General features: G+C 46.7%; 1 protein-coding gene across 3 annotated transcripts in view; it reads right to left on the bottom strand.

The window, feature by feature from the left end:
• The window catches only part of opn4a (opsin 4a (melanopsin)), a 30,941-nt gene extending 9,947 nt beyond the window's left edge, over positions 1-20,994 (bottom strand). Inside the window, exons 1-3 of one of the 3 annotated variants that reach the window (XM_086174181.1) lie at positions 20,863-20,989; positions 15,951-16,190; positions 988-1,130 (exon numbers count right to left, since the gene is read on the bottom strand). In XM_086174181.1, the coding sequence (XP_086030307.1) occupies positions 988-1,130; positions 15,951-16,127 (320 nt within the window). In that variant the 5' untranslated portion in view covers positions 16,128-16,190; positions 20,863-20,989. Of the gene's footprint in view, positions 1-987; positions 1,131-1,233; positions 1,268-15,950; positions 16,191-20,862 lie in introns of those variants that run through there. The other 2 variants (XM_086174189.1, XM_086174196.1) reach the window with 2 other exon arrangements.
• Between the last annotated feature and the right edge of the window lie 5,294 nt (positions 20,995-26,288).

Genomic DNA, 26,288 nt, shown 5'->3' with positions numbered 1-26,288 from the left:
ACACACATGCAAACACACATATATGCACAGACACACACACACAGACATGCACAGACACAGCCACGCATACACACATGTATGCACAGACACACACAAGCACACACACTCACAAACTGACACACACAGACACTTAATACGCGGACTCACACGCATGCACACACATATATATGCACAGACAAACACGCACACACACACAAACACACTTGCGTGGACACACACACACACTTATGCACACACACACACAGACACACACACACACACAGACACACACTCACATGCACAGACACACTCATACGCACCCACAAACACACACTATCACATACAGACACATAGACACACACACAATCACACATGCACAGACACACATGCACGAGATACACTCATACGCATACTCAAATACAGATACACACAGACTCAGATACAGACATATGCACAGAAACACACACTCACACAGACACACACACACACACACAAACACACTTGCATAGACACACACACATGCACACACACACACACACGCACGCACACACATGCACACACACATATATGCACAGACACACAAAGGCACACACACACATGCAAAGACACATAGCCACACATACATACGCACCTACACATGTATGCACAGACACACACTCACAAACTGACACACACAGACAGATATGCAGACTCCCACACATGCACACACACATATATGCACAGACACACACAGGCACACACACACACACACACACATGCAAAGACACACAGCCACACATACATACACATGTACACATGTATGCAGACACACACAAGCACACACACTCACAAACTGATACACACAGACACTTGACACGCAGACTCACACGCATGCACACACATATATATATGTACATACACACACACACACACACACACACACAAACACACTTGCATCTCTAACCAACGTGACCCCATCAGGTGAGGATGATGCCGATTGGCCGTCCAGATCATGTGACGTGCTGCTACCTGCTGAAGGCGTAGATGACCAGGAAGTTTCCGACCACGCCGGTGATGCCGATCCCGAGGATGACGGATCCGATGGTGTAGTGTGCGTGGTCGGGGACGTCCACGGTGGGGAACGGGTGCGGGGCCTCCGCCGCCATCGCCACCTGCGGGACACACACCGGATCACACGTCACTCCGGAGCACGCCGACCGCTAGCGCGTAGCTCGCTAACCAGACGGCGCGGAGAGACGGCGATGTTTTTCGTACGCGGATGTTCCTTTGCGCGTTCCTCCACCCCCCTGGAAGCCGTGGGGGAAAAGCGACGTTCACTGAACCCGCTTCATCCCGCCATCCCGACCCCGAACGACATCGTTTATAAGCCGAGTTGGATCTTCATTAATTCCTGTGGAGATGAATGTCTTGGCGCGGCGGCGGTCATCAGTCCTCCTAATTAACCCGCCGCGCCCCGGACGCGCTCCGTCAGCGCTCTCAGGGAGATGAATGAAGACGGACATTTCATTTGACCAATGATGTATGGCGAAAGGACCCGTCCCTCCTCTGGAGTGACGTCTGGAATGAAGATGCATTTTCCGCCGCTGCGTCGGCGACCTCGGGGCCGGACGCAAGGCGGCGGTTCAGAGCGGGCGCTATCTTGATGCACATCAGTTAAGTCTCCTGCGGTGAACCGGAAAGCCGGAGCAAATGTGGCGCCCGAACCGGACGCGTCTCCGTGACGATGATGGAAGCCGACAAACAAGCGGATGCGTTCCGCGCTCGGCCGAGAGACACTTCCTGCGACACTTCCTGCAGCTTGATGTCTCCGCGGCCTCGCCGGCCAGCGCCGGGTTCCTGCTCAACACACGGCTGCACTGCTGCGCTCAACGTCAGATGGATCAGCAGGAGGGGAGCAACACCTCCGGCTGCAAGAAGATCTACAGCTGCAAGATGACCTCCAGCTGTATGAAGACCTCCAGCAGTAGGAAGACCTCCGGCTGCAGGAAGACCTCAAGCAGTAGGAAGACCTCAGGCTGCAAGAAGACCTAAGGCTGCTAGAAGACCTCAGGCTGTGAGAAGACCTCCAGCTGCAGGAAGACCTCCAGCTGCAGGAAGGCCTCCAGCAGTAGAAAGACCTCAGGCTGCAAGAAGACCTTCAGCTGCATTAAGACCACCAGCTGCATGAAGATCTCCAGCTGTAAGAAGACCTCCAGCTGCAAGAAGACCTTCAACAGTAGGAGGACCTCAGGCTGTAAGAAGACCTCCAGCAGTAAGAAGACCTCCAGCCACATGAAGACCTCCAGCTGCAGGAAGACCTCAGGCTGCAAGAAGATCTCCAGCTGCAAGAAGACCTCCAGCTGTATGAAGACCTCCAGCAGTAGGAAGACCTCAGGCTGTGAGAAGACCTCCAGCTGCATGAAGACCTCCAGCTGCATGAAAACCTCCAGCAGTAGGAGGACCTAAGGCTTTAAGAAGACCTCCAGCTGCAAGAAGACCTTCAACAGTAGGAGGACCTCAGGCAACAAGAAGACCTCAAGCAGAAGGAAGACCTCAGGCTGCAAGAAGACCGTCTTACAGCAAGAAGACCTCAAGCTGCAAGAAGACCTCAAGCTGCATGAAGACCTCAAGCTGCATGAAGATCTCCAGCTTCATGAAGACCTCCAGCTGCAAGAAGACCTTCAGTTGCATGAAGACCTCCAGAGAGCCCAGAAACAACTTCTGAAGATCCATTTAATGTTGGAGTTGAATAAAAACACGCGTGTTCAGAGGGTGTGAGGAGTTCTCTGAGAGAAGATCCTGTACTCTAACACTTAGTAATGTAATCTATTACTCACACAGCAGAGGACCCAGAGCAGTGACCAGGAGAAAGGAGCAGTGAGACGGGAACGTCATTTGGCCTGTGTGTGTGTGAGCGCCTGTGTGTATGTGTGTGTGTGTGTGTGTGTGTGTGTGTGTGTGTGTGTGTGTGTGTGTGTGTGTGTGTTCACGCCCAAACTGTCATTATAGAGATGGTCTTCCATCTTGTCAGTTCGCTTTTTACCGCAAGTGCGATCTCACGGGTGGATGGACCAGTGTTGTGTGTGTGTCTATCTATGTGTGTGTGTGTGTGTGTGTGTGTGTGTGCATCACAGCTCGAACCCTCTCCACTCCAGCACGTTCTCCCGCCTCTGACCTCCTTCTGCACCCATTCAGCGTCGGGGAGGTCAGGATGTCACTGCGTCCGTTTCCGGCCAAACATTTTCCAGCATCGAGCGGTGGAAAGGCCCGCGGCCACGACACGCCAGCCGGGACACGCCACGGGTTTATCCTCCATCCGTGTTCTTCTTCACACGCCATCTTTTTCAAGTCACTGAGAAGGTCATGTGACTTCCAACCCCCTCCTCCATCCACGGCTACTCGTTTTTGAAAACCACGTGTTCTGCTTTCTAATAATTGGTTACTGATCGATGATTATAGATCCTGGGCGGCGTGTGTGTGTGTGTGTGTGAATTGGCCGGGTTTGACTCAAGATCTTCTTCTCCAAAGTGTCTTCAAGAATTCTGGAAAACCCAGGAGGCTCCTTCCGTCCGCTGAACTCTTATTTATCAAGATTTAAAAATGGTTTCAAGTCATATTTAGGTCTTTTCTTGTGGATTGTTTTTCTTGCAAACGTCTGAAGGTCCGCTGACGTGAAACCACGTTGCCTTCAAGGACGTTGCGAGAAGGTCGTCCGACAAGCCGCTGAGGTTGCGACCTGGGCGTGCACGTTGGTCACGGAGGGAAGTGCACGTGATGATTTCTCTCTGACGGAAAGCTTTTTCGTCGTGCAAAATAAATTCCGAAGGAAAAGAATTATAAAATAGAAAATAAATAAGTAGGGAAAATTCACAAAAAAATAAGAGTTAATATGGAGAAATTTTTAAATTTGTTTTTAAATAAGAAAAAAAAGATTTAATTAAATATCATAAATTGTATGAAGGATACAATAATAAATAATAAACCATTAAACTGAATGATCCCCAAAGGTCACTCATTATCGACGAGGCTCCATTGTGACCAGGTCGTGGGTCGCCATGGAAACCCGGCGGCAGGTAATTTCACACTGATCCGTTCCAAGAAGCGCTGCCACACTGAAGGACACTTTTTTGGGTTGATCTCCTCCTTTTCAGCAAATTTGCAGACAACACCATCTTATTTTCTGTTACGGCCACAGGAGGAAAAAAGGAACATTTTGCGCCCCAAACTCTCCACTGCAACTATAAATAATATCATTTGTCTATAAAATTGTTGTAGATACACCTCTGCAAAACACTGTATCCTTATTAATAATAAAGAAAAGAAAAAGAAAGACATATAGCTCAACTTGCAACAAAGAATAACTTCGTAGATAAGATTTAAAGTGCATCAATTTGCCTGAAAAAAACGAAATCCTTATTTTAACAATAACATTTTTTGATTCAACCATTTCATACTGAAAAATAAAAATAAAAATAAAATCAATAAATAATAATAATAAATTCAAATATATCAGCATATACTTTAACCTACAAAATAAAAACGAATAGAACAACTTGTGTTGATTTTGTTTTTGTTTTTTTTTTAATCAAAAGTGTCTTTCTTTACGGTGAAACCAAGCGCTTCATGCGCTTCGTTATATTTCCTCGTCTTAGCTTCCGGGTAACTTTGGTTTTTCTCATTATCTCCATCTCTCATCCCCTTTCTTATTATCCCTGTTAAATATTTTTCCACGGTGTCTCTGGAGGGTTTGTTCACTGCAATTCCTATTTCCTGCTCTGTGCTGTGTTCGCGCATGTTCCGTGCAAAAAACAAAACCAAAAAATCTACACCATAAGCATGCATTGTACCCTTTTTTTCCCACTTTTCATTTTTTTTTGCTTCTTTATATTTATCTATTTATTCTTATAGTTGTTACTCTATTTTCTCTCTATTTTTCTAAATTTTTTGAGTATGCGAATGGGTAGTAGAGATACTTTATGGACCCTGAAATTAGGGTGTCAAGCAACTTAATACACATTGCATAGATCAAACATATTGCAAACATCTGCATACAAACAGTCACTTTGCAGAAAAAAAAATAAAATTAAAAAATAAAAAAATAAAATAAAATAAAATTGAAATAAACAAAATAAAATAAAATAAAATATGCATGATGACGCACTTGTTTTATTTTGGAGGGCTGTCCCTGCAGGGTGTTACTTCCTGTCGTTTTTTTTACGATTTTTAAAATTCATTTTCGACATTTTTGTTTGTTTCGGCTTTGAGCGCGCGTGCGTGTTTGCAAGACACGACTCTAAACGTGTATTATTTCCCGAGCTTCCTGTCGCTCGCTAATGAGCGCTAACAGCTGTGCGCGGCTCAGACCATGATAATCCTCCGAGAGCCCGGATTAAAAAATAAATAAAAAAGGGCTAATTTACGACTTTAATTATGTAAGACAATTCCAGCGTGTACCTTTTCCATATGCAGCCGACCCCGGAGATCTGCCGGAGTAATTACTCGTGTCTGAGTCCCTCCTTGCGTCATTACGGCCTCCGACACCCCCGAACATCATGTCCTCCTTTCTCCTGCAGGCTCAGACGCAGGCGCTAACGTAAAGGTTGGCTTTACGGTGATATTTGGAGCGGCCCACGTCCGTAAATGTCAGGCCGGCGGACGGAAATCACACGTCAGTCAGGAGGAGATCATCTGCAGATGGATGTTTAGCATTATTATAGCGATGGCGAGGCCTCACAGTGGATCTTCTCCTCATTTTCAGATTATCTGAGGCGTGATCACGACATGTCGGACGGAGAGTCGGCAGGAAGGACCTCCTCTCAGGTTGACTTTGCCAGCTGGGGTTTTCGGTGCTTCGGATTCTCGTTTTCCCGCGACCTTCCGCCGGCGGGCGACGATGACCCGGGTCGCACTTTGGAGGAAAACGTCGGTCCTCTTCTCTGCCGGGCGTCTTTGTCTCCCGCCTCTTTGAGAAAGTAAACAACCTCAAATCCGCGGTCAGGACGTTTGCTCGCCGTCGCCGAAGTCCCGTCAGCGGCGCCGGCATCTGTCGAGGCGACAGCTGAATGACGGGACGGGCGAGGGGCCCGGACGGGAAATATATTTCAAGAAAAAAACAGCGTGATGTGTCGATCCCCATCCCGTCAGCCTCCGGCGGCCTCCAGAGGGCGGGGCCTCGCCGCTGATTCATGGTATTTGACAGCGACCCGCCGGTAACGCCGCCGGTTCCGGTCGGTCCGGGATCTAAATTTAAACGACGACGGCGCCGTCGCGGCAGAGCGGGACCTTCAGGAGCTCTGAGAATAGACCTGACAGACCTCTTGATGATGACGGACGATCGCGGCTCCTGATTCATGTCCGTCCCCTCGATCTCTGGCAAAAACTTCAGCCGAGGAAAAGACGAAAAGATCTTTTTCCCGTCCGTAGATTTCTATTTTCCTCCCACGTTCGGACGTTTTCACAAATACGGAAGGAGAAATTATCCGGGGTTCCTCGGTTTAAATTCCCCTTTAAATCCTCTTTCCTCGTCTTGCGTTTTCATTCACGTCACGTAGCACGCCAACATGTGTGTGTATGTGTGTGTGTGTTCTGTGTGGAACTGCACAGTGTATCTCATGAATCATCCTGCACTCGGGGGCGTTTAATTCTTTTCTGTTCAATTAAATTGTCGGAGCAGGTTTAAATGTCAGTCTTTGATAACTGGAGGTGTCGGTCACCGCCGAGCCTCCTGATTGGCTGACGTATTTCCTGATGAGTATCTGCTTCCCTGGTTTTGACGGAGGAACGTCACAACGTCCAACCTAAAACGCCACGACTTCTGTTTGGACGTTGGAGGAATGGTCTTAAACATGGTGAGAGGATGAGCTACTATTATCTATTATTGTTATGTTTCGCTTGAAACTCTGGCACAACAATTTCCTTCGGGATAAATAAAGTTGTTCTTATCTTATCTTATCTTATCTTATCTTATCTTATCTTATCTTATCTTAATTGAAGCTACGCTGAGATACATCTCTTTTCTAACCTCAGGACAGACTTAAAGTGTTTTAGGATTTGTTTCTTAAAAAAAAAAAAAAAAAAAAAAAGTAAAATGATAAAAATAATAATAAAAAGAAAATAAATAAATACACTACGGAAAAGAAATCCAAACAAATTGTTTTAATCATTTTTATTTTGCAGGTTAAAGTATATTGTTATCCTGATTTAATGTTGCTGATCAATTTGAATTTATTATTATTATTTATTGATATTATTTGTTTTATTTTCCAAAATGAAATGGTTGAGTCGGTTAAAAAATCTTTAGTGTTAAAAGACGGAATTTAAATATTTTCTGTTACAGACTAAAAATCAATGTTAATAAAGGGGATCTATTTTTCTTTCTTTTTTTCTTTTCGTTAACAAGGATACAATAATGTGCAGAGGTGTTCATAGAACAGTTTTATAGATAAATTATACAATATATGGTTGCAGCAGAGAGTGGAATAGAAAATAATTGAGGAGCCGTGAGTTAGACGAAGGCGGCCATGCAAGGCTGACTAAAAAACGCCGGTGGACCTTCTGCGAGGTCGCATCTCTGGTCCAGTACCGTCTCCACCCTCATCGTCAATCAGCTCCAAACACCGAACCCCCGTTTGCTTGCGATTAAACACAGACGAGCTTCTCCCACCGCTGTCAATCAAACACACACACACCGTTTGTCAATCAATCAATGAGACGGCGTCCAGGTTCGTGGTGATCAATAAGGTCCCGCCACGCCGCTCCATCAGCTGTTAATCGAACTCAAACACGCCCCCTTTGAGCTGCAAACAAAAGTGTTTCTATCAGAAACACCGATTGATGTTTTTCCTCCGCCGTCGTATTTTACAAAGGTTTATTCATTCATCCTGAGGGATCGCCATGGTAACCAGCCAGTTCCTTAATAGCGGTCGCTTTGTTTCCCCACAAAAGGTAAAGGCGATGTCTCCAAGGTGTAACAGACATTTCAACCATCGCAGGCCAAACCAATAGGCTTTTTAATTTGCTGAATTAACGCCGCCTGGATGAGACCGGCCTGAAACATGCGGCAGCCTGCCATCCAAAACACACTTAATCCAAAAAACACACACAAACAAACACTAATGGTTTCACATCCTACGTGGACTCTCTCTCTCTCTCTCTCACACACAACACACACACACACACAGACACACGGTCAATTTATTACAGGATCAAACAAAGTCAAACTGTGAGGAAAATCTAAAAAGAAAATCCGAATCATAAGCTCGACATGGCTGAAATCATGTGTTTCTAAATTGAGTGGAGTGTACACAACGGGAAGATGCCCGCCGCTTTTAACGCCGCGTGTGATGTAAGATGTTAATAATCCCACGGCCACCGTCACGCTTCATCATCTTATTGCGAAAAAACTGAAATATGTAAAGAAAATTAGGAAGGTAAACAACGCGTCAATCAACGGTTTAATTAAAGCAATGAAAAATAGCTTAGCGTAAATGCTAACCCACGCTTTATGTATCACAGGGAACGTTTGGAAGGAGACGACCAGCAGAACCCAGAGAACGAATATATTCACACCTCCTATATGTTTATAAAGGTATATTTATCCGGCTAAAATATAGGATAATATCAAAAAAAAAAAAGTAAATGAGTAAAGGGACACAGGTGTCTATAGTGATTAGAGTCTGATCTAGTTGTACAAAACTTTTTGGCATGGGTATTTTTAACTTTGTATTGATTTGTATAATAGTGACATTTCATTTAATAGTGCATTTATATTTAGGGGGGGATTTTGCAAAGTGGCATTTTTGTACAGAACTGTCTCAGAACATTAGAATATTGTGAAAAGTTCTTTATCTTCTGTAATGCATTTAAAAAAAAAAAAAAAAAATCATGATATCCGAATAGTTTGATATAGGATTTTTGAGCTTTCTTAAGATATAAGCCATAATCAGCAATATCAAAATATTAAAAGGCTCGCAATATTTCAGTTGATTTGTAACGAGTCCAGAATGGATGACATTTTTGTTTTTCACAATATTTTAATTTTCTGAGACAGTCCTGTATATAATTCTTTGTTAAGATAATAATATTATTATCTTATTTTTTGTAATTGTTCCTCGTCGGACGGGTTTGGAAAGAAAAAGAATCTAGTTTTACGGATTTAGAGTTATGGATGTCCCCTCCAGATGTTTAGATGTTTAGATGTTTAGGTTCACGACTCGGTTGAATTTGAATTGTTTCAAGACAAACTTCCACCAGACCTCGTCTATTGCCGCCTAGAATAATATCTCTTTTTATCGGTTTGATTCCTCTTTTTTCCGCCAGACGTCTGGAGATAAGGCTGATCCGGGGTTCGGTCCCCCCCGTCCACATACGGTTCCCATCCGGACGGTTTTTCTTCCTCCTTTCATCAGTCAGCCTTGAAAGTTTCCCCCACAGCTGACCGAGCCGCCGCGTCACATGACCGCCATTTCTCCGCCAAACGCCGTTTTTCCGACTCGGCCGTCCCGAACCTTCCGCTGACTCGTCTCCTTGGTTTCCAGTGGTCGTCCATGTCCCCCGTTCCCTCCTGTTATGTAACGCCGCCGGTATGCGGGGATGTAGTTTTGCTTCCCTGGATCGCGGCTGGCCAAAAACAAGCCGCCGGTTGAGGTGAATCGGGAATGAACCCTGAAAACCCTGCTCCGCTGTTTGGGCGTCTGAATGAGTCCTGATCTCCACGGGAGAGGAAACCGACGCCAGACTCCTGAATGGAGGTCAAAATGTGAGGAACATCAGCTGATTCGACTGTTTCTGTGCTCCACGGAGGAATTTTCCCCCCGGCGGGGATCAAACCCGCAACGGTTATCTGGATTACGAGCCTTTTATGTTTTTCTGAAGCCGATCCATCCTTTCTTTCCTCAGAGAGAAGTGTAAATAAACCACGGCGAGTTCTTTGGTGTTTGAGAGATCCAGGTTGAGTTAAGAGTGGATTATTTACAGATTATCAGTTTGAAGAGAGGCTTAACATTTCCTTTTGACTTGTTCCCACGTCCTCTTTGGTCCAGTGGCTCTGACGTCCAAACACCTCCGACTCCGGCAGGACAATTCCTTTTTTGTAGTTGGGACTATGGAGGTGTTCGCAGATGTCCTGCGCCGGCCACGGCTGATGGTTTATAGTCACCAGATTTAACCCCTTCCTGGGTTTTGATTGGTCAAATACGGCCAAGGGTCGTCGGCCGCCGTCATTTCTTGGTTTCACCTCTGAGGACCATCGGGAACCCCCTGCTCCCACTTTGAGAACTTCTCCAGCATCCTCACTTCCAAGTAGAGGCATTAAAAATTAACCTCTGCTCCCCTGATCCGGCGCCTCTTTCTAGGCTCCGCCCCCCCCCCCCCCGGCGTACCGCCAACACCGCGGCCATTAAGGTGTCAGACGAGTCTCATCGGGGAAAACAAAAAGACAGAGGTGAACTTTGACCTGCTGTCAGGAAAGTGGAGATGTAACTGCTGTCACGGCTCGGTGCTGGAAAGAGCCGCTGGAGCTGCGGCCATTAGGGGCGAAGGAGCTTCAAGGATAAACCGTCTCCGCTGAGGTCGGATGACACCTCAAGCAAGGGAGGAGAAGCGTCGCAAATGCCTCCGGAGCTCCCCGTCGAAACACGTCTTTACGTACGCCGGAGTCCAGGAAGGAGTGTGTGGTCCTGAAGTCTTGAGCTCGGGGCTCGGCGGGACGTCCTCATCTCGGGGGCGACGTCCCGATCTTCTCCCCAGGCTGAGAGGCAGCAACGTGAAATCGGACCGCGGCGATTCCGACCAGCTGTTCTCCAACCGGAAACTAGCTATTGGGGACTGGAACGAGCCCAGGAGGCAAACAGGAGAACATTTTTGGAGCGCCCTCTAGTGGCCGACGCCGGTATTGCAACAACAACGAGTCGGAATATTTTCCCTTTACTTCCCGTTTTCTTTTGTTTCGCACCGGATTTTCTCAAGAGGGTTCTTTTGGTCCAACTCTGTCCAACATGAGACGTTGCCGCTGGAAACTAGTCCACCTGTAATAAACCGGCCCACCTGCCCGCAGTAAATAATAAGTAATCCCGCTAGAGAGAGAGAGAGCCCTCGCCTAGGAGGTGGACGGCAGATTATTCCACAATATAAAAGCAGCCCTGAGTTTGACCCCGAGGGAGTTTACATCCTCGTGTGTGTGTGTGTGTGTGTGCGCAAGCAAGATGTATTAGAGATGATGTATATGAACCACACTTTTTCTTCTCCCTCCACCTGATCTTTTCATCCCCAGGTTTGTGTTTTCATTCAGTTTGGTTCTCCTTCCCTTATATAGTGTTTTTTCATCTGCTGGTGATTTCCTGAGTTCTGCTTCAGCCTCGACGTTCGCGCTAATTCGATACAGAGTGTGGGCACAGCCGCCGTGCACACTCGCTCTCACTCCCTCACACGTATGGAGGGGCTACCTGCATGAGCGTGAAGGTTAAAAGGGCCTCAATGTCACTTCTCTACGGTGAGAAATCTTTTATTTTGAAAAATGACCGTCATCTCTTGGTTACATCTGATTCACCTGGGCGCAAAAATGTAACCCACGAGCAAGGAAATTGAGTAAAAAACAGACGTCGGCCGGAAAGTTTCTTTTCAAAGGGGAAAGGGTCTGGTGAAGAGACAGAGGAAGAGCCGACAACTTCCAAGAAAAAGTAAGATTTTAACAGACAATACCAGGAGTTCCACTTGAAATGTGGATTTATCAAACAGGTGATTCCCATAAAACCAAGCCGCTCTGCATAACATGCGGCAAAAAGGCAATGAAGCCGTCATTATACCCACGTTGTGTTGTTTGGGGCGATGTTACGAGGAAACCGCTAATAAAATTGCATACAAGTACGCAGCGGATCCACGTTTATTATCATTATAGTCGCAATATAAACACTCTAGGTGTGTACCCCCAGTCCACGGTATGATTGTCAAGCATTGATCGATCCGCGGTGATAAAAAGGTTGGGGACCACCGCTCGATGAGTCACCGTGAAAATAAACCAGTTCGAATCAAGCTGGGCTCGAGCGTTCTCAAAGGACACCGCCAATACGAATCTCGGACAACATTAGGTGAGGATGGAGCCGATCCCTGCTTTAGCCGGAAGGAAGGCGAGGTCAAAGCCGAGACATCCAGCCATTCGCCCTCATATAGCGACATGCAGCTCTTTACGCTTTCATCCACACCTACAGATGTTTTTTGGACTGAAGACAGGGATGCTGAAAAACCCATTCATGTTGTCATCAGATAAGAACGTGTTTCAAAAAGCGTAAACAAAGCGATGAACGCCGTCCCTTATCTGCACCCATGGTCTGGGCGTTATTTATGAGGAAACGGCTCAGTGATTGACGCCTCTATCCGTCGGCTCATATCGCCGTCTGACAGCCGGGAGATTGAAGAAGCGGGAGGGGAGACGTGGGATTCCGCCGCCGTGACATGTGACATGCAAGCGATGTCGGGGTGGAGGGGCTCTGCGGGTCCAAGATCCGCTCGCCGGAGGAAGTCGGACTGTTATTGGATTCGCTTTCCGGATTATTTTCTTTTTTCGCAGACACAGCAAAAGGGAGGATGAGCTAAAAACGGCCTCGGTTTCGGGAGACGCGCGAAACGAAACCGTTTCCAGTCCCGTTGACGATCCCTTCAATCGAGGGAGATTTACTCCCGCAAACAGACAAACACACCTGAGAGATTAACGTGTGATCTGGAGGTGATGTGACCTTGCTAAGTTAAATCCTCCAGAACGCGGAGCTTGTTCGAGCTACAGCAAAGTCGTCTTGGTAATAAATGAGATCGGCTCAAACTATACAGCGTTTAGTAATTTATGTAAATGAGATGTTCCAAGACCTTTGGATTGGTGTCTAATCTAACACCAATTTGCGCACTTAAGAATGTGATTTGCAATGTGCGCTTTCATCAACAATAACCCGACTGAAAGGTTACCACATTTGACTGACAGAAGTCCAGGAGTCTCGGGAATCTCCAGGGATTTTATCGGTAACTTGCGCTCAAGCTCGAAAAAGAGCAACTGGACTGCTGACGTAAGAATCCCAGGGGCGGGTTTGCATTCGGATTCAGCTTAACTGAAAACGTATTTTCAGGCGAACACGACCTCCTGGACAGGTGGCTCTCCGGTGTCTTGCATGACATTCAACGTTTGACATTGTTTCCCCTGCAAGCGTCTGTCAAAGACGCTGCTGAAATTACAAGAAAAAAAGAAAATGCCAGTTCTTGTGTCATGTTAAGATGGAATCTGCAGCGAGGGGTTAAAGCAGCGGACTGATCTGACGCGCACGTCGGTTTCACACTCATCAGCCTCCCGCGGGCGCATCAACCGCATTATCTCCGAGACGTCGGTGTTCCGGCGTCAAAGAAGGCAGATAAAACGGAGACTTCACCTTTTGCGGAGGAGGCTCGCTTCGTTTTCAGCGGAACGCACCAAAACGCATACCTTTAACGGCCGCTTCGGATGATCTGAAAGACCAAAAGTGTCCCGATGCGGATCTGTCGCGGGCGGCGTGTTGCAGCCGGGACGTGACATTGACACGGGCGCTGCGAGGCCAACACTGACCAAACACTGACCAAACACTCGCTCTCTGTTGTTCTTTCGCAAACAGCTCAAACTGCCAGGCGGTCCAAAGATAAACTTGCCGTTCCGGCCGATAGCCAGAAACGAAGACGGACGATAATGTGGCCGATGACGGCCAATAACGACGGTGAAGCGGGAGGCCGGTGGGGACGAGGGTCCGGGACACAGTTTGGACACCAAGGAAAAGTTGTGATTTTGTCTTACAGGGAAAAAGAGGCTTGTGGCAGTCGAAAGGAAACCCAAAACTGAGTGTAGGTTCAGTCTGTTTGACCAAACCAGTTCTTGATTTCAGACCCAACTTGCAGAGAAACTCGTCCGAGCCAAAGCACGCGTGTGCACAACCGCTCACCGCCATGGATCGGCTACATGTTTGGTCGGTGCATTTTGTACATTTCACTTTTATCTCGACCGATCCAAGGTCCAAGCCAAAGAGCCCTTGAGCAAAAATATCAAAATCAAATATTGCTGGAGTACGTCAACGTTTTGTCCGACTATAAGGATATCATCACAGTGATTTTGTGGTTTAAATATCAACAGAGTCTGGCAGCGCAGCCATTAGATCAGACCTGGGCATTTTACGGACCAAATCTGGCCCGTTTTGCTTTTTAATCCGGCCCGCCAAACTATTTTCTTTGAGTTTTTTCAATCAATAATTGAATTTATTTTTTCCTTTTGTTTAATTTTGTATGGATGATAACATACAAAATAATGCCGGTACATTTATATGAGCACTAAGGATTTTAAAGCTGAAATAAAATACCAAAAAAATGTAAATATTCAAATTTCAAATTTTTAAATTTTTTTCAACTGACATGATAATCAGTTGGCCCGCGCATAAAAATTAAATAAGACATGTAGGCACTGCCCACCCCTGCATTAGATGATTGAGATAAAGTAAGAAGGAGCTGATGAGCTCCACGTGCCATCGCGGTGAATTGCGGAGAATCGTGAAATGACCTCTTTTCCCAGCAGAGGCTGCTGTCGGTGCCGGACCTCCGCGTCGCGTTCACAGGAGGGGAAGCAAACGCTATTATAACAGCGACAGATATTTAGGGAAATAAAAACAAGCCGGGTTACAGTTTCGAGAGTCTCGGAACTCAGAGGCGCCAAACTGCCGCCGTGGCGAGAATCACATCCCGTTGTGATCTTGGGAGAACCGACACACAAAAGAAGCAGAGGAAGGAGGGCGATTTACCCGTCCGCACTCAGCCTTTATCATCATCTGAGCGAGGAAACACACACACACACACACACACACACACACGCACACACACGCTGGATTCTCATCATGCAGCATCAGATCACACTCATCTGAACCAGCCGGTGGAAAGTTGGCACGAGGCTGAAACAACTGGCGGTTGGAAGCCTTTTCTGAACGCCCCCGTGCCCTGCGTTCCATCAATACATCTGCAGGCGTGTGATTGGACGCTCCCAGGATCGACGCCGTTATGTTTTCCGAACACGTCAGCGGCACGCCGATCACCTGGTCCGGCCTACAGCATCTCACACACACACACACACACGTTTGTCCACCCAGTCGAGTGGAAGGTCGAAAAGCGCTCCGCCCAGTTTTGCTTAAATATTTAAATGAGATCACATCACCTCAAGGCTCTCCTGCTCTGATATTTGAAACCTAAATGCCAGAATTCGACTGTGTTTACACGCCGAACGGCTAAATCAAAGAAGGGAGGATGTGACCGAGGCCGTCCTGTGTCTCCGCTTGTTAAAGCGTAATTTATTTCTTACTTTATTGCTAATATCTGCCAGGATAATAATATTCCTGCCGCGTGACATTTACTCCTTTTCCAAAGGAAAGCTTTGCGGAGTATCGGAGTTTATACCCGTTTTCAGAAGAATCTTGGAGGACGTAAGACGGGGGAGTCGTCGAGCAAAATGGAGTTGGAAGAAGTGTTGGCAGAACGTGCACTGACACACACCGACCGCTGCCATCGGTAACCCCCGACCTTTCAGATGCTCGGGGACGAACAAATGACGGTCTGGACGAATCGAAGCGTTTCGATTTCACCGCGCCAACTGTCGTCACGCCACAGACCGCACCTTCAACTCGGCTCATGACGTGGAAATGCCAATTGGACGTGTGTCACGGGTGAAAAGGAGTGTGTGTGTGTGTGTGTGTGTGTGTGTACTCCTACAGCAAAGGAGACGCCTGGGAGTAAATCACCTAAATCACCACAAACTCAACTGGGAAATGTGAAATAAAAGGTGGATGTCACTTTCAAGCAAGAAAAAGAAAGCATGTTTAATCTGAAATACTTCACTCCTTAATCCTAATCCACGATAAGGTTCCCAACGCACGTCCTCCGGATTATAATCCCATCTCAACTTTCGCGGTTCCGCCGACGCGCCCGTGGAGGGGGGTAAAGTTTGCACTCACCGTGGGGGCGGAGGGGCCGGTGGGCTGCAGCTCCGCCAGCCGCCGGGCGTCCACGGCGGCCCCGCTGGAGCTCCACGCAGACGCCGCGGTCCGCGACACGCTCTCCGTGCAGTTGGACTCTCGCTCGCCGCACGCAATCAGACTCTGCCGGGCGGAACGCAGACGCGCACCGTCCATCCTCCTCCTCCTCGCTCGCTGCGCAGGCGTGGGCGTGGGCGTGGGCGTGGATGGACGGGGGGGCTGTGAGGTTTATTTCAGAGGAGAGAGAGACAAGACACAGAAGTGAGGGATTTTGAACCACTCGTTGGTTTTCTGCCGGCGGATGCACGATTTTCCGATTTTCCCTGCAGAGATGTGCGGCTCCAACCTTTTGCGTGCATCCACGCGGTGGAATTGTGAGTTTACACACATAAAACCTGCAGATGTTCCTGTTGATTCTGATTCTTAACAAACACAAAAACGCCTTTCACTGCAAAACACAGGTGCGTATCAAAATCCAAATCCACATTGGTGAAGTTGTGAGCTTCCTCAGAGGGACCCGGGTTGGATCCCTTCAAGGTGCCTTTCTTTTTGGGTATTTTTTTGGGGGTTGTCGTGGCTCAGGGGATGAGGGGCGGTCGCCTTGGAACTGAATATTCCTGGTCCGAGTGTTGTTGAGTAAGGCTTCTCGGGTCCATCTAAATATCCCTGCTAATTCAGAGCTTTCTCCTTTTTCACCGTCTCGCTGAAACCATCTGGGGTTTGAAACTCGTCCCTCCTCCGGACACTCGTGTCGGACCGCGAGGGCCATAAAGGATTTTAGCTCAGCGGCTCGTGGTCTCGCAGGTTCTCACGTAAACCTGCAGGAAACGGGGAAAAGGGCGACATGCTTCCTCTTGAAACCAAGCAAACCCTGTTGGAGTCTTGGTATATTTTAATGTAATGTTTAGCTGATTTCAATTCATTGTAATTGAAATCCTATTTGTGTTTGAAGAGGATCCATGATTGCGGAGCCGTCCAATTAAGAAATAAAGCTTTTCAGATGTTGCAAGTTGTACCTCGGTGAGCTCGTCCGCCCTCATCTTTGCGGAAGATGGGATTTAATCTGATTTCTAAACATACGCTCGGTTTATATCCGAGAGTAATTAGCAAGTCATCCTTAACGTGTCGGGAGGAAGCTTCCGGTGAAGCTCAGTGCGCCGTAAAAGGCAAATTAAAAACCCCGCGGGCTGATATTCAGACGTGAGTTGAATAAAAAGACGATGGCCAAACGGAGGCAGAAGAGGCTGCGGCGAAACACTTTCAGAGCTTTTAGACGTCGGTCCTTTTCAATGAAGTGAGCTCTTGCAGATAACAGAGTAGTCCAACAGAGGAGATGTATCCCTGCCTGTGGTGAAGCCGTGCCCTTCCAAACCAGAAGATCCTGGACCCTTGGTGTCCCATGGAGCATCAAGAACCCGGGGCTTTCGACCTTGCTGTGGCTGCTGCTACAGCGTAGGGCTTCTTCAGATGCAGAAGTAGATCCTAGCTGACCCTGTGAAGGTTTTGCTACGTGTCGCCAGATGCCCGACATGGCGGGACATCTGGTTTGGGTCGGTGGAGCCGGATCTCCGGAGCCGGAGCTGGAATCAATGAATAATTCCATCCCGCAGCTCTTTTCCATTTTTCGAATGTTATCAGACCAAATAAATGAAATTATACAATCAAATGGAACCCCCATCGTCACCCCCCCCCGTCCCTCGCGGATGATTTTAATCTTGGAGTGTTTAAAAATCCACAGCGGAAAGTCTTTCAAAGCTTATCGAAGGATGACGCGAAAATGAGATTCCTTCTGCGCGGCGTCAAAAGAACAGCACCCCGAGCCACCGACATTTTGGATTGCGTTCATCTCAGAAGTGCCGATAGTAGACCCGAGGCTGAGAACCCCATCTGCCTTTCCGAGCCTCTCCCTCTACGGCCCCCCTGTGCTTTCACCTCGTAAGCCGATGGAACATTAGACCCAGGGAGTGAAATGCCGTTTCACCGTCCCTACATGCCGTCTAAGAAGCGTTCGCCGTGGATTTGCAGACCCGCGTCTGTGAATTGATGGTCTGAGGCCGACCCGGAGTCTCTCAGAGAACATCCAGCCTGGCATCGCACTGCTGGACGGTCAGGGAAAGTCACCGGAGAGGTCAAGGGTCAGGTACCGAGCGTGCCGGGGTCCGTTTACTGGTATTTGCCCGAGTGTGGCAGCAAGGACCAGTCAAGACCTTGAACCAGGTGACGGTGCTGCTCTTTGGAAGCCCAACTTTCCTGCTCTCTAGTGGCCAAAGTTGTAATGTCACCAAATATCCAAGAGGAACCATCTGGGTTAAATCTGCACCTGTTGTCTGTCAATCACAGGACCACAGGCAAGTTGGAGCTTTCAGTCAACCTATTTCCTGTTTTTTGGAGTGTCGGACAAAGACAGAGAACTTGAAGAGAACCAAGGAACCTGGAGAGAACCCAGACAGAGATGGGGAGAGAATGAAGACTACAGATACTAGAAGTTGAACAACACAAACAATTAAACCGCGGGAAACCGGCTGAAACGCAATTGTTGGATGTGTGCACACTGGTAGGACGGCTGCCGGCGATTGGCACCGAGCTGTGGACGGATCCAGAAGAACGCTTGGATTACACGAGGAAATGTGGATCAGGTTAGTCTGTTTTATCCATTTACATCTTTCGTGCAACGTCGTGAGATGTAACGCGCGGTTGGGAGATGGTTGAATCGAAGGTCGCTTCGGGTCTTTCTATTTCCTCCAGATGGCTGGGTTTGTTCTCGAAAAAACAACAACAACAACAACAACAACAACCGCATCCTCACACTGTGAAGAACCTGAGGCTGAAGACTTTCCCGAGAGCGTCAGGATCTCGCGCACTTGGGTTTAAATTCCTCCCGGGATCGTTTCAGGACAGTTCAAGCCGGCGAATGCGGCCCGAACGCCTTGAAGAAAACCCGTTTACAGCCGTCTAATAAAGTTTACCTTAGACGCTTTTTCCCCCTTTCATCGGCGCTCCCATCTGTTTCCAGTTAATCGGAGGAGAAGAAAGGAGCGGGGGATGAAAATTAAAAAAGACGAGATGTGGAACGGGTAAGGCCACGTGGGTGGATAAGACCGGCCCCGAGGAGTTTCGGGGAACTTCTCGGGAGAAAATGAAGGTGACGGACGTAAAAGCGGCTCTGATGGGCGACAAACCGGCGAGGAGCGAGGAATCCAGGTGAACTTTTCCAATAGTCCCACTCTCAAACTTTTCAATTATCAATATTTGCTCCGCGGCGGTTTAAATTACTGTGTCCATCCTCGGAAGCCGCCGGCTGCTACGGAGGGCAAATGGCGGGAAGTAAAATTACACTTTCTTTTTCCGAAGCCAAAAAACAAATTAGCCTCGGATTTTCGACTTTCTGGATTTCACAGGTTGAAAGTCGTGTGCGACACTCGCTTCTTCCGGGCAGATAAGAAAATCTCAGGACAAAACTGTGACGTTTCATTCATTACGGTAAGAACATTTCCTTTTCAATCAGAATAAATCGGGAGATTCGAGAAAGAAATCAAATAATTCAAAGAAGAACATATCAGCTGGCCGGTGTTTTCAAGGGAAAGGCAAAACTTTGGTTTAAGTTCAAAATTGTTTTCCAAGAAGACAAGGAGATCTGGTCACCCGGATGAAACCGCTCGCTCAACACAATGGAGTTGGAAATTGTCAACGTATGAAATTGTTAGCCTTTGAGTTCTGCACCAAATAAAAGATGTTTCACTATTTTTTAACCAAAGAAAAGCCTTCCATTCAAGCGAAGCATTAAAAAAAGCGGTGCACGGAGTTAAAGGCAATCACCAACACGTCTGCAGACTGAACTGAACCCCTTCGGACCCACATTCTCCTTCAAGAGGTTATAAAATATATCCATTCGGTCTGAGTGCATTCTTACCGAAGCCTTTGTAAAATAAATCAGGTTAGATCGGGAAAGACGCAGAGGCGGATTTACATGCTTTTATCTCATCACGCCTGAATTATAGCGGCGGCCTTGTTTTGTTCTCCGGGCCGACTGAAATCTATCGATCAACGCCGGCGCGTACGGATCTTCAGAGAACAAAGAGACGGCCACTCAGCCTCTTCACATGGGAGTTTGACTATTGATCTCAAGGTTTGATTATTTATCTCCAAGGCTCATCATGATCCCTTTACAACCGCATCGCAAACTCCGGTCCGTGCTTTTAAGACCTTCGCGCTGTTACTTCAAACCCCTACATATGAATTCTGTTTTTCGGAAACTCGTTACACCCCGATCGGCGTCAAACCGGCCCGATTCCTGAACCGGGAAAAGCTGAAAAACGTAGGGGAGGCGCTACTTCACCAACACTACGCTGCTTTTACAGATAAATCCATACCATTTGGTCGCATTTTGTGACCTGAATGTCCGAGATCTTCCGCTTGATCTCGAAATACATTTCCACCGAGGGTAAAAATCTATGGCCGCACACCATCGGCCTGAGCGGACAACATCTGCGCATCGACGGATTTAAAATATACTGCTCAAAAAAATAAAGGGAACACTTGAACAACACAATGTAACTCCAAGTCAATCACACTTGTGTGAAATCATAGTGTCCACTCAGGAAGCAACACAGATTCATTTTGACTTGTTTTAAGGACATTACATCAAAGTTGGATCAGCCTGGAGTTTGTTTTTACACTTTAATTTTGAGTGTGATTCCTAATCCAGACCTCCATGGTTGGTTGATACAATTGATTTCCATTGATCATTTTTGTGTGATTTTGTTGTCAGCACATTCAACTGTGTAAAGAACAAAGTATTTCATAAGAATATTTCATTCATTTAGATCTAAGGATGTGTTTTTTGAGTGTTCCCTTTATTTTTTTGAGCAGTGTATATATAAAATGGATTTACCTAAAGTGGACCCGGGAAGAGGAAGGTCAGGTCCGAGTGTTGGGTGGGTCAAAGATCTCGTCCTGGAACCGAGTAGAAGTCAGGAACGTGCCGCCGGATCGGGTCGATCTCTGGCAGAAGGCTCTTCTGTTTCTTCAGGATCCAGGTATCCTTCAGGCGACTGCAGCTCCAAAGTTTATAGCTTGGGGTTGGCGTCCAGGCCTTGACTCCCAGCGATTAAAAAAATCTGCATCCCCGAGGAAGGGAGACGAAAAAAAAGAAAAACATGAAATAGTTTATCAAAGGTATTGATTCACAAGATGTCTGCGATTCAGCTGCTGACACAAGAGGATGCAAGTGGAGCAGATTAACACAGGTGGACATGTTTATAAAGGCAGGACGTGTGCGCGCGCACACACACACACACACACACACACACACACACACACACAGGATATATGGGTCTTTAGGTCAGCACTGATGGAGAGTCATTATGTTGATTATCTGCTGACCTGCTGCTGCTCTGCCTCCGTTCACATCAGTGAAAATTATTATGAGAACAAACCCTTGTGGTGCTGAAGGTGAGGCTTCATGAACCGGGACTCCTGTCAGTGCAACAGGCAGGAGACGCCGACCGAAAACAGAAACGGATCGATCCGGATCGTGCAACACCTCGCTCTGGGAAAGAGCGAACATCTGCACAAGCAGAGATTCGAGAAATTAAGTTGACTAACCATTGAGTTACGTGAGATTAAATTCTCACAGGATCTAGTGAAGGTGCAGAATACCGATCTTTTTGCTGTGCGAACCTTCGGTGGCCTGCAAGATGCGAAATTTTGCCACTCAGAAACATCAAACTGGTCACCTATCAATCACCTCCAGGCGTTTTAGTCTTTAATGACCCAAAATTTGAGGGATTTAAGGAGGCAAACCTGATTCTGGCGGATGTGATGGGTCTCCGGTGTTTTAAGACGAGACACTGTCAGACTTGGAGGTAGAGACGGGCAGTAACGGGTCGCCGGTTCAATCTGGTATCGGCCGAATCCACGGGGAAATATCTGGCCGCTTGTGTTCGACCCAAACAGTTAGTGTTAAGAGGAAATCACTGTCCAGGCCGCTGTGGACCGACGGGAAAGTGCCACAGTTTGGACTCCCGTGATAACAGACCGGATGAGGCCACTTGGTTCAACGGAGGGGGAATGGACTCAACGACAATTGATGAAATGTTTAGCCCTGTGGCTAATTGGTCAACGTCCGAGCTGCACATACCTAGCTTCGTAATCATGAGACCAAAGTGGCTCCGTCTGCGTCGGTAATAAAAGGAATGTTTCGACCGGCTGGAGCCTAATTTCCTGGAAAACGACAAGATGCAAGGCTTTTTTTTTCTGTGCCGTTGATGACAAGCGACCCCGTCCCTCAACTCGTTCCATCGTGATCCATTCAGATTTCACACCTCAAAACGGTGTAGAATTCAGAGAACCTCAACGTAAACAAACCTGCCGGCGTGAAGCGGAAGAGCCCGAGTCTCTAACAATTTTGCACAGCTGGTTGCGTGAGGAAAGAGATCAGTCACCGTCTGACAACCCTGGGGAAGTGACAGGATGTCACACCGGGGGAACCGGATTCATCAAGCATTCCCAGCTGGATATCAAGCAAGGAGACGATCAATAAAACTGCCTGTTTATAAGATGTAAACAGGCAAATAATATTTCTATTTATGCTGTGGAAAAAAGCAAAAGTGGTACTCCCTAAAAGGCTTATGTGGTGAAAGTTCTCTTCTGGAGAAGATCTTCTTCCTGCGGCTTTTCCCTTCAGAGGTCGCCACCGCGACTCAACTTTCTCCATCTAACCCTGTTCTCTGCATCCTCCTCTCTCACACCAACTACCTTCATATCTTCTCTCACGATGTCCATAAATCTTCTCTTTGGTCTTCCTCGAGACCTCCTGCCTGGCAGCTCCAATTCCAGCATCCGTCTACCAATATATCCACTCTCCCTCCTCTGTACATGACCCAACCATCTCAGTCTGGCTTCTCTGACCTTCTCTCCAAAACATCTAACATGTGCTGTTCCTCGGATAGACTCATTCCTGATCCTCTCCATCCTGGTCACTCCCAAAGAGAACCTCAACATCTTCATCTCTGCAACCTCTAGTTCTGCCTGCTGTCTTTTGGTCATTGTAACAGTTTCTAGTCCAAACATCATCGCTGGTCTCACCACTGTCTTGTACACCTTTCCTTTCATTCTGGCTGAAAGTCTTCTATCTCTTCGTACCCCTGACACTTTTCTCCAACCATTCCAACCTGCTTGAACCTGTCTCTTCACCTCTTTTCCACGCCCTCCGTTGCTCTGGACTGTTGACCCATTGTACCTGAAATCCTCCAACTTCTTGATCTCCACTCCCTGGAGCATACCTCCACCTCTCTAGATTTTCCTCAACATGTTTTCTGCTCTCACTACAGATCACAATGTCATCCGCAAACATCATGGTCCATGGAGGTTCCTGTCTAACCTCATCTGTCAGCCTGTCCATCACCACTGTAAACAAGAAGGGGCTCAGAGCTGATCCCTGGTGGAGTCCCACCTCCACCATGAACATCTCTGTTACCTCTACAGGACACTGCACTACTGTCTCACAACTAGCATACATGTCCTGCACCAGTCTAACATACTTCTTTGCCACTCCAGACTTCCTCATACAGTACCAGGGCTCCTCTCTTGGCACCCTGTCATATGCTTTTTCTTGGTCTACAAAAACTCAATGCAGCTCCCTCTCACCTTATCTGTACTTCTCTATTACCATTCACAAAGCAAATACCACATCCACTCTTCCGGAGAAGATGTTCATGCTTTTAGAGGGTTGATGGGCACTTTGTTCACTACTTTGTAAATATCGAACAAGAATCACATATGGCATGCTTCACTTTTTCTCTTCCAGTGCCATGATTTCATGTGGATGAAAGGAGGGTAATTTGCCATTCTTTGTTCCAGTCAGTCAGCCAATGCACCTTTTATTTCTATAGTTACTGTGCTATGTGTGTGTGTGTGTGTGTGTGTGTGTGTTGCTTAAAGAGTGGGCGCTAACCCACATCCATCCTGCAGTACGATTTCTTTACTTACAGCGCCGATAAAGACTGATGTAAACACGTGTAGACTTTGCAATGGGCGATGCAAATGTTGTTTCCAGATGTGTGAGAATGGTTGATTTTTTTGGAAAATTTATTTTGGAAAAACCATTGTTAGAGAGCAAGATGTGTGTGATTTTTTTTTTACTCATACTTGGTGCCATGATTTAGTTGCTTCAGTTCACGGGAACTGGACGCTCTTATCGTCTTTGAATGTGATTGTGAATTTGCCTGTAAGGTGAGAACACATTAATATTAGCCGAAAGAGTATTGAATAGAGATGAACAAATCACACCCCGTCGACAGGAAGGACAAATGGTTGGACAATGAAAATGTGTCCATTGGTGTGTTTGTAAATAAAGAGGAGGAGGAGGATCGCTTCCACGAATTTTCCAAAATATTTTCGCCTTTGCATAGTTGGTAATTTTCAAAGTGTGACCGGCAGACAAACACGTTTTTTAAATCAAGATTTGTTTCGACACACTGTCGGTGGCACAGCAGGGGGGGAAGCAAACCCCGGATCAGTCTTTGTTGGCTTTTTCTTTCTTGGTCAGCCATGTTTTTCATTCTCTTTTTGTCATTAATTTCTCTGACAAGTGAGGTTGTTTTTAACCTACTAGTGAATACTTACAAGGTGTCAACAGTGTCTTGTTTTAGCCTAATGTGCAGAAGCTTTCTTGAAATAAGGCAAACAGCCTTTACCTCATCTTCACCTCATGCTATATCAAGTCTGAATCACCAGCTTGTCTCTTGTATAATCTTAGAAAATGACTTTTTGTGTAAATCACAGTGCAGAACTTTTTCCCCTTATGCCTTCCCTGGCTTTTAGAGATAAAAAAAAGAGGATGAACAGGAGGAAAAAAATCATTTTGTATAAATAGGTGGAGCCTTTTTACTTTTTCAAAAAGACTCACCACTGCTGCCTCCAACAATGACCTCTTTAAGAATAAGTACAATCAAATGTGTGTGTGTGTGTGGTTGCTGTTGACAACCACAGGGCAAAGACAGAAACCCTGAATCAATTTAATCAGCAGTTAAACTGATGGAAGCTGCGAGGAATGTAGGACACCTGGTGATTGACAGGTAGGAGGAGGGGGACGCATTGTTGACGGCAATCGGGACGCCTGAAGGTCGTGTTTTGGTTTGAATAGGATGCCATTGTTGGGAATAACAAAGAAGGAAGCAGCATTGATGCACTCAAGACATACGCAGAACTCAGCAGATCCATAATAGGAGTTCCAGTCGTACGGCCATCTGTTACTGTTTACTGCGCCCTGTTTAGTGTTACTTACTTGACCATTTCAACTCTATTAATGAGCTGGGCATCAGATTTAATGATATTCCATGTTTGAGTTGAAAGGACTCACCTCACACTTTGGGGAGGAGATTCTATAGCGGCCTCCAGGGAAATTCATGACTCACTTTGGTTTCTAGCACTTATTTGGAATTGGAAAAAAAAAAAAACACTGGCCTTGAAAATCTGCGATCGGTCAAAGCGTCGCTGTTTGTGTTACTGTGAATTTTTCAGGACGCATCAAAAATCCAACCCGCAAGAAGCCAGGAGTTCTCCAAGCACAATCAACCAACTTTCAAGCTTCACGTCTTCAGTTATATTCAGAATTTTTAATTTCTGCTGTTTGAGTCTTACTGGTATTAACCAAAAACTATTGTTTTCTTGATTTTTCCACACACCTATTTCAGCTAGCCAACTGAACTGGTTGGCATTGGCTTTACCTTATCAGCTAGCTAGCTAGCTAGAAGCTATTCTCAAAATGGATTCTTTAAGCTCACTTTTGAAGAAGGTTGTGAAAAAAATGTTCTTTCAACATGAAATTAAAAGCTGACAGTCTTGCCTTCTCCCCATTATTACACAGCAGACGAGGTTTAGGAATAGTATTGGGTAACACTGGGTGTCGGTGTGCGGACAGGACCGGCAGAAGACGCCCACCTCAGACATAACAAGCACAAGCGGAAAAAATGGCGCCCGAGCTGGAATTCCCCTCAGAAACCTTCAGAATCTGAAAAACTTTATTAGTTTTCGAGGAGATATTGGAAAACTTCGTGTTCATTACTGCTCAACAGGTACGTAAATACTGTTTGACGTATTCGGCGTACTATTTAGAAGTCTTGTTGTTGATTTTTGAGGCGATTAGCGGTCAAAACCGAGTGTCGAATTTGTGAATCAAGCTAGCAAGCGATGTCTGACATGTTAGCGAGCTTTATCGTAGTACATGCTAGCTAGCGTCGTATTCAATGCTAGCGAGCGTTATTGTATTCAATGCTAGCTAGCGTCGTATTCAAAGCTAGGTAGCGTCGTATTCAA

Source organism: Fistularia commersonii, chromosome 2 (genome assembly GCF_037954325.1).
Source record: "Fistularia commersonii isolate RoL2024-O1a breed Wild chromosome 2, RoL_Fcom_v1.0, whole genome shotgun sequence".
Classification (NCBI taxonomy): domain Eukaryota; kingdom Metazoa; phylum Chordata; class Actinopteri; order Syngnathiformes; family Fistulariidae; genus Fistularia; species Fistularia commersonii.
The sequence above is the reverse complement of the archived record's forward strand: the minus strand, read 5'-3'. Positions and strand labels throughout refer to the sequence as shown.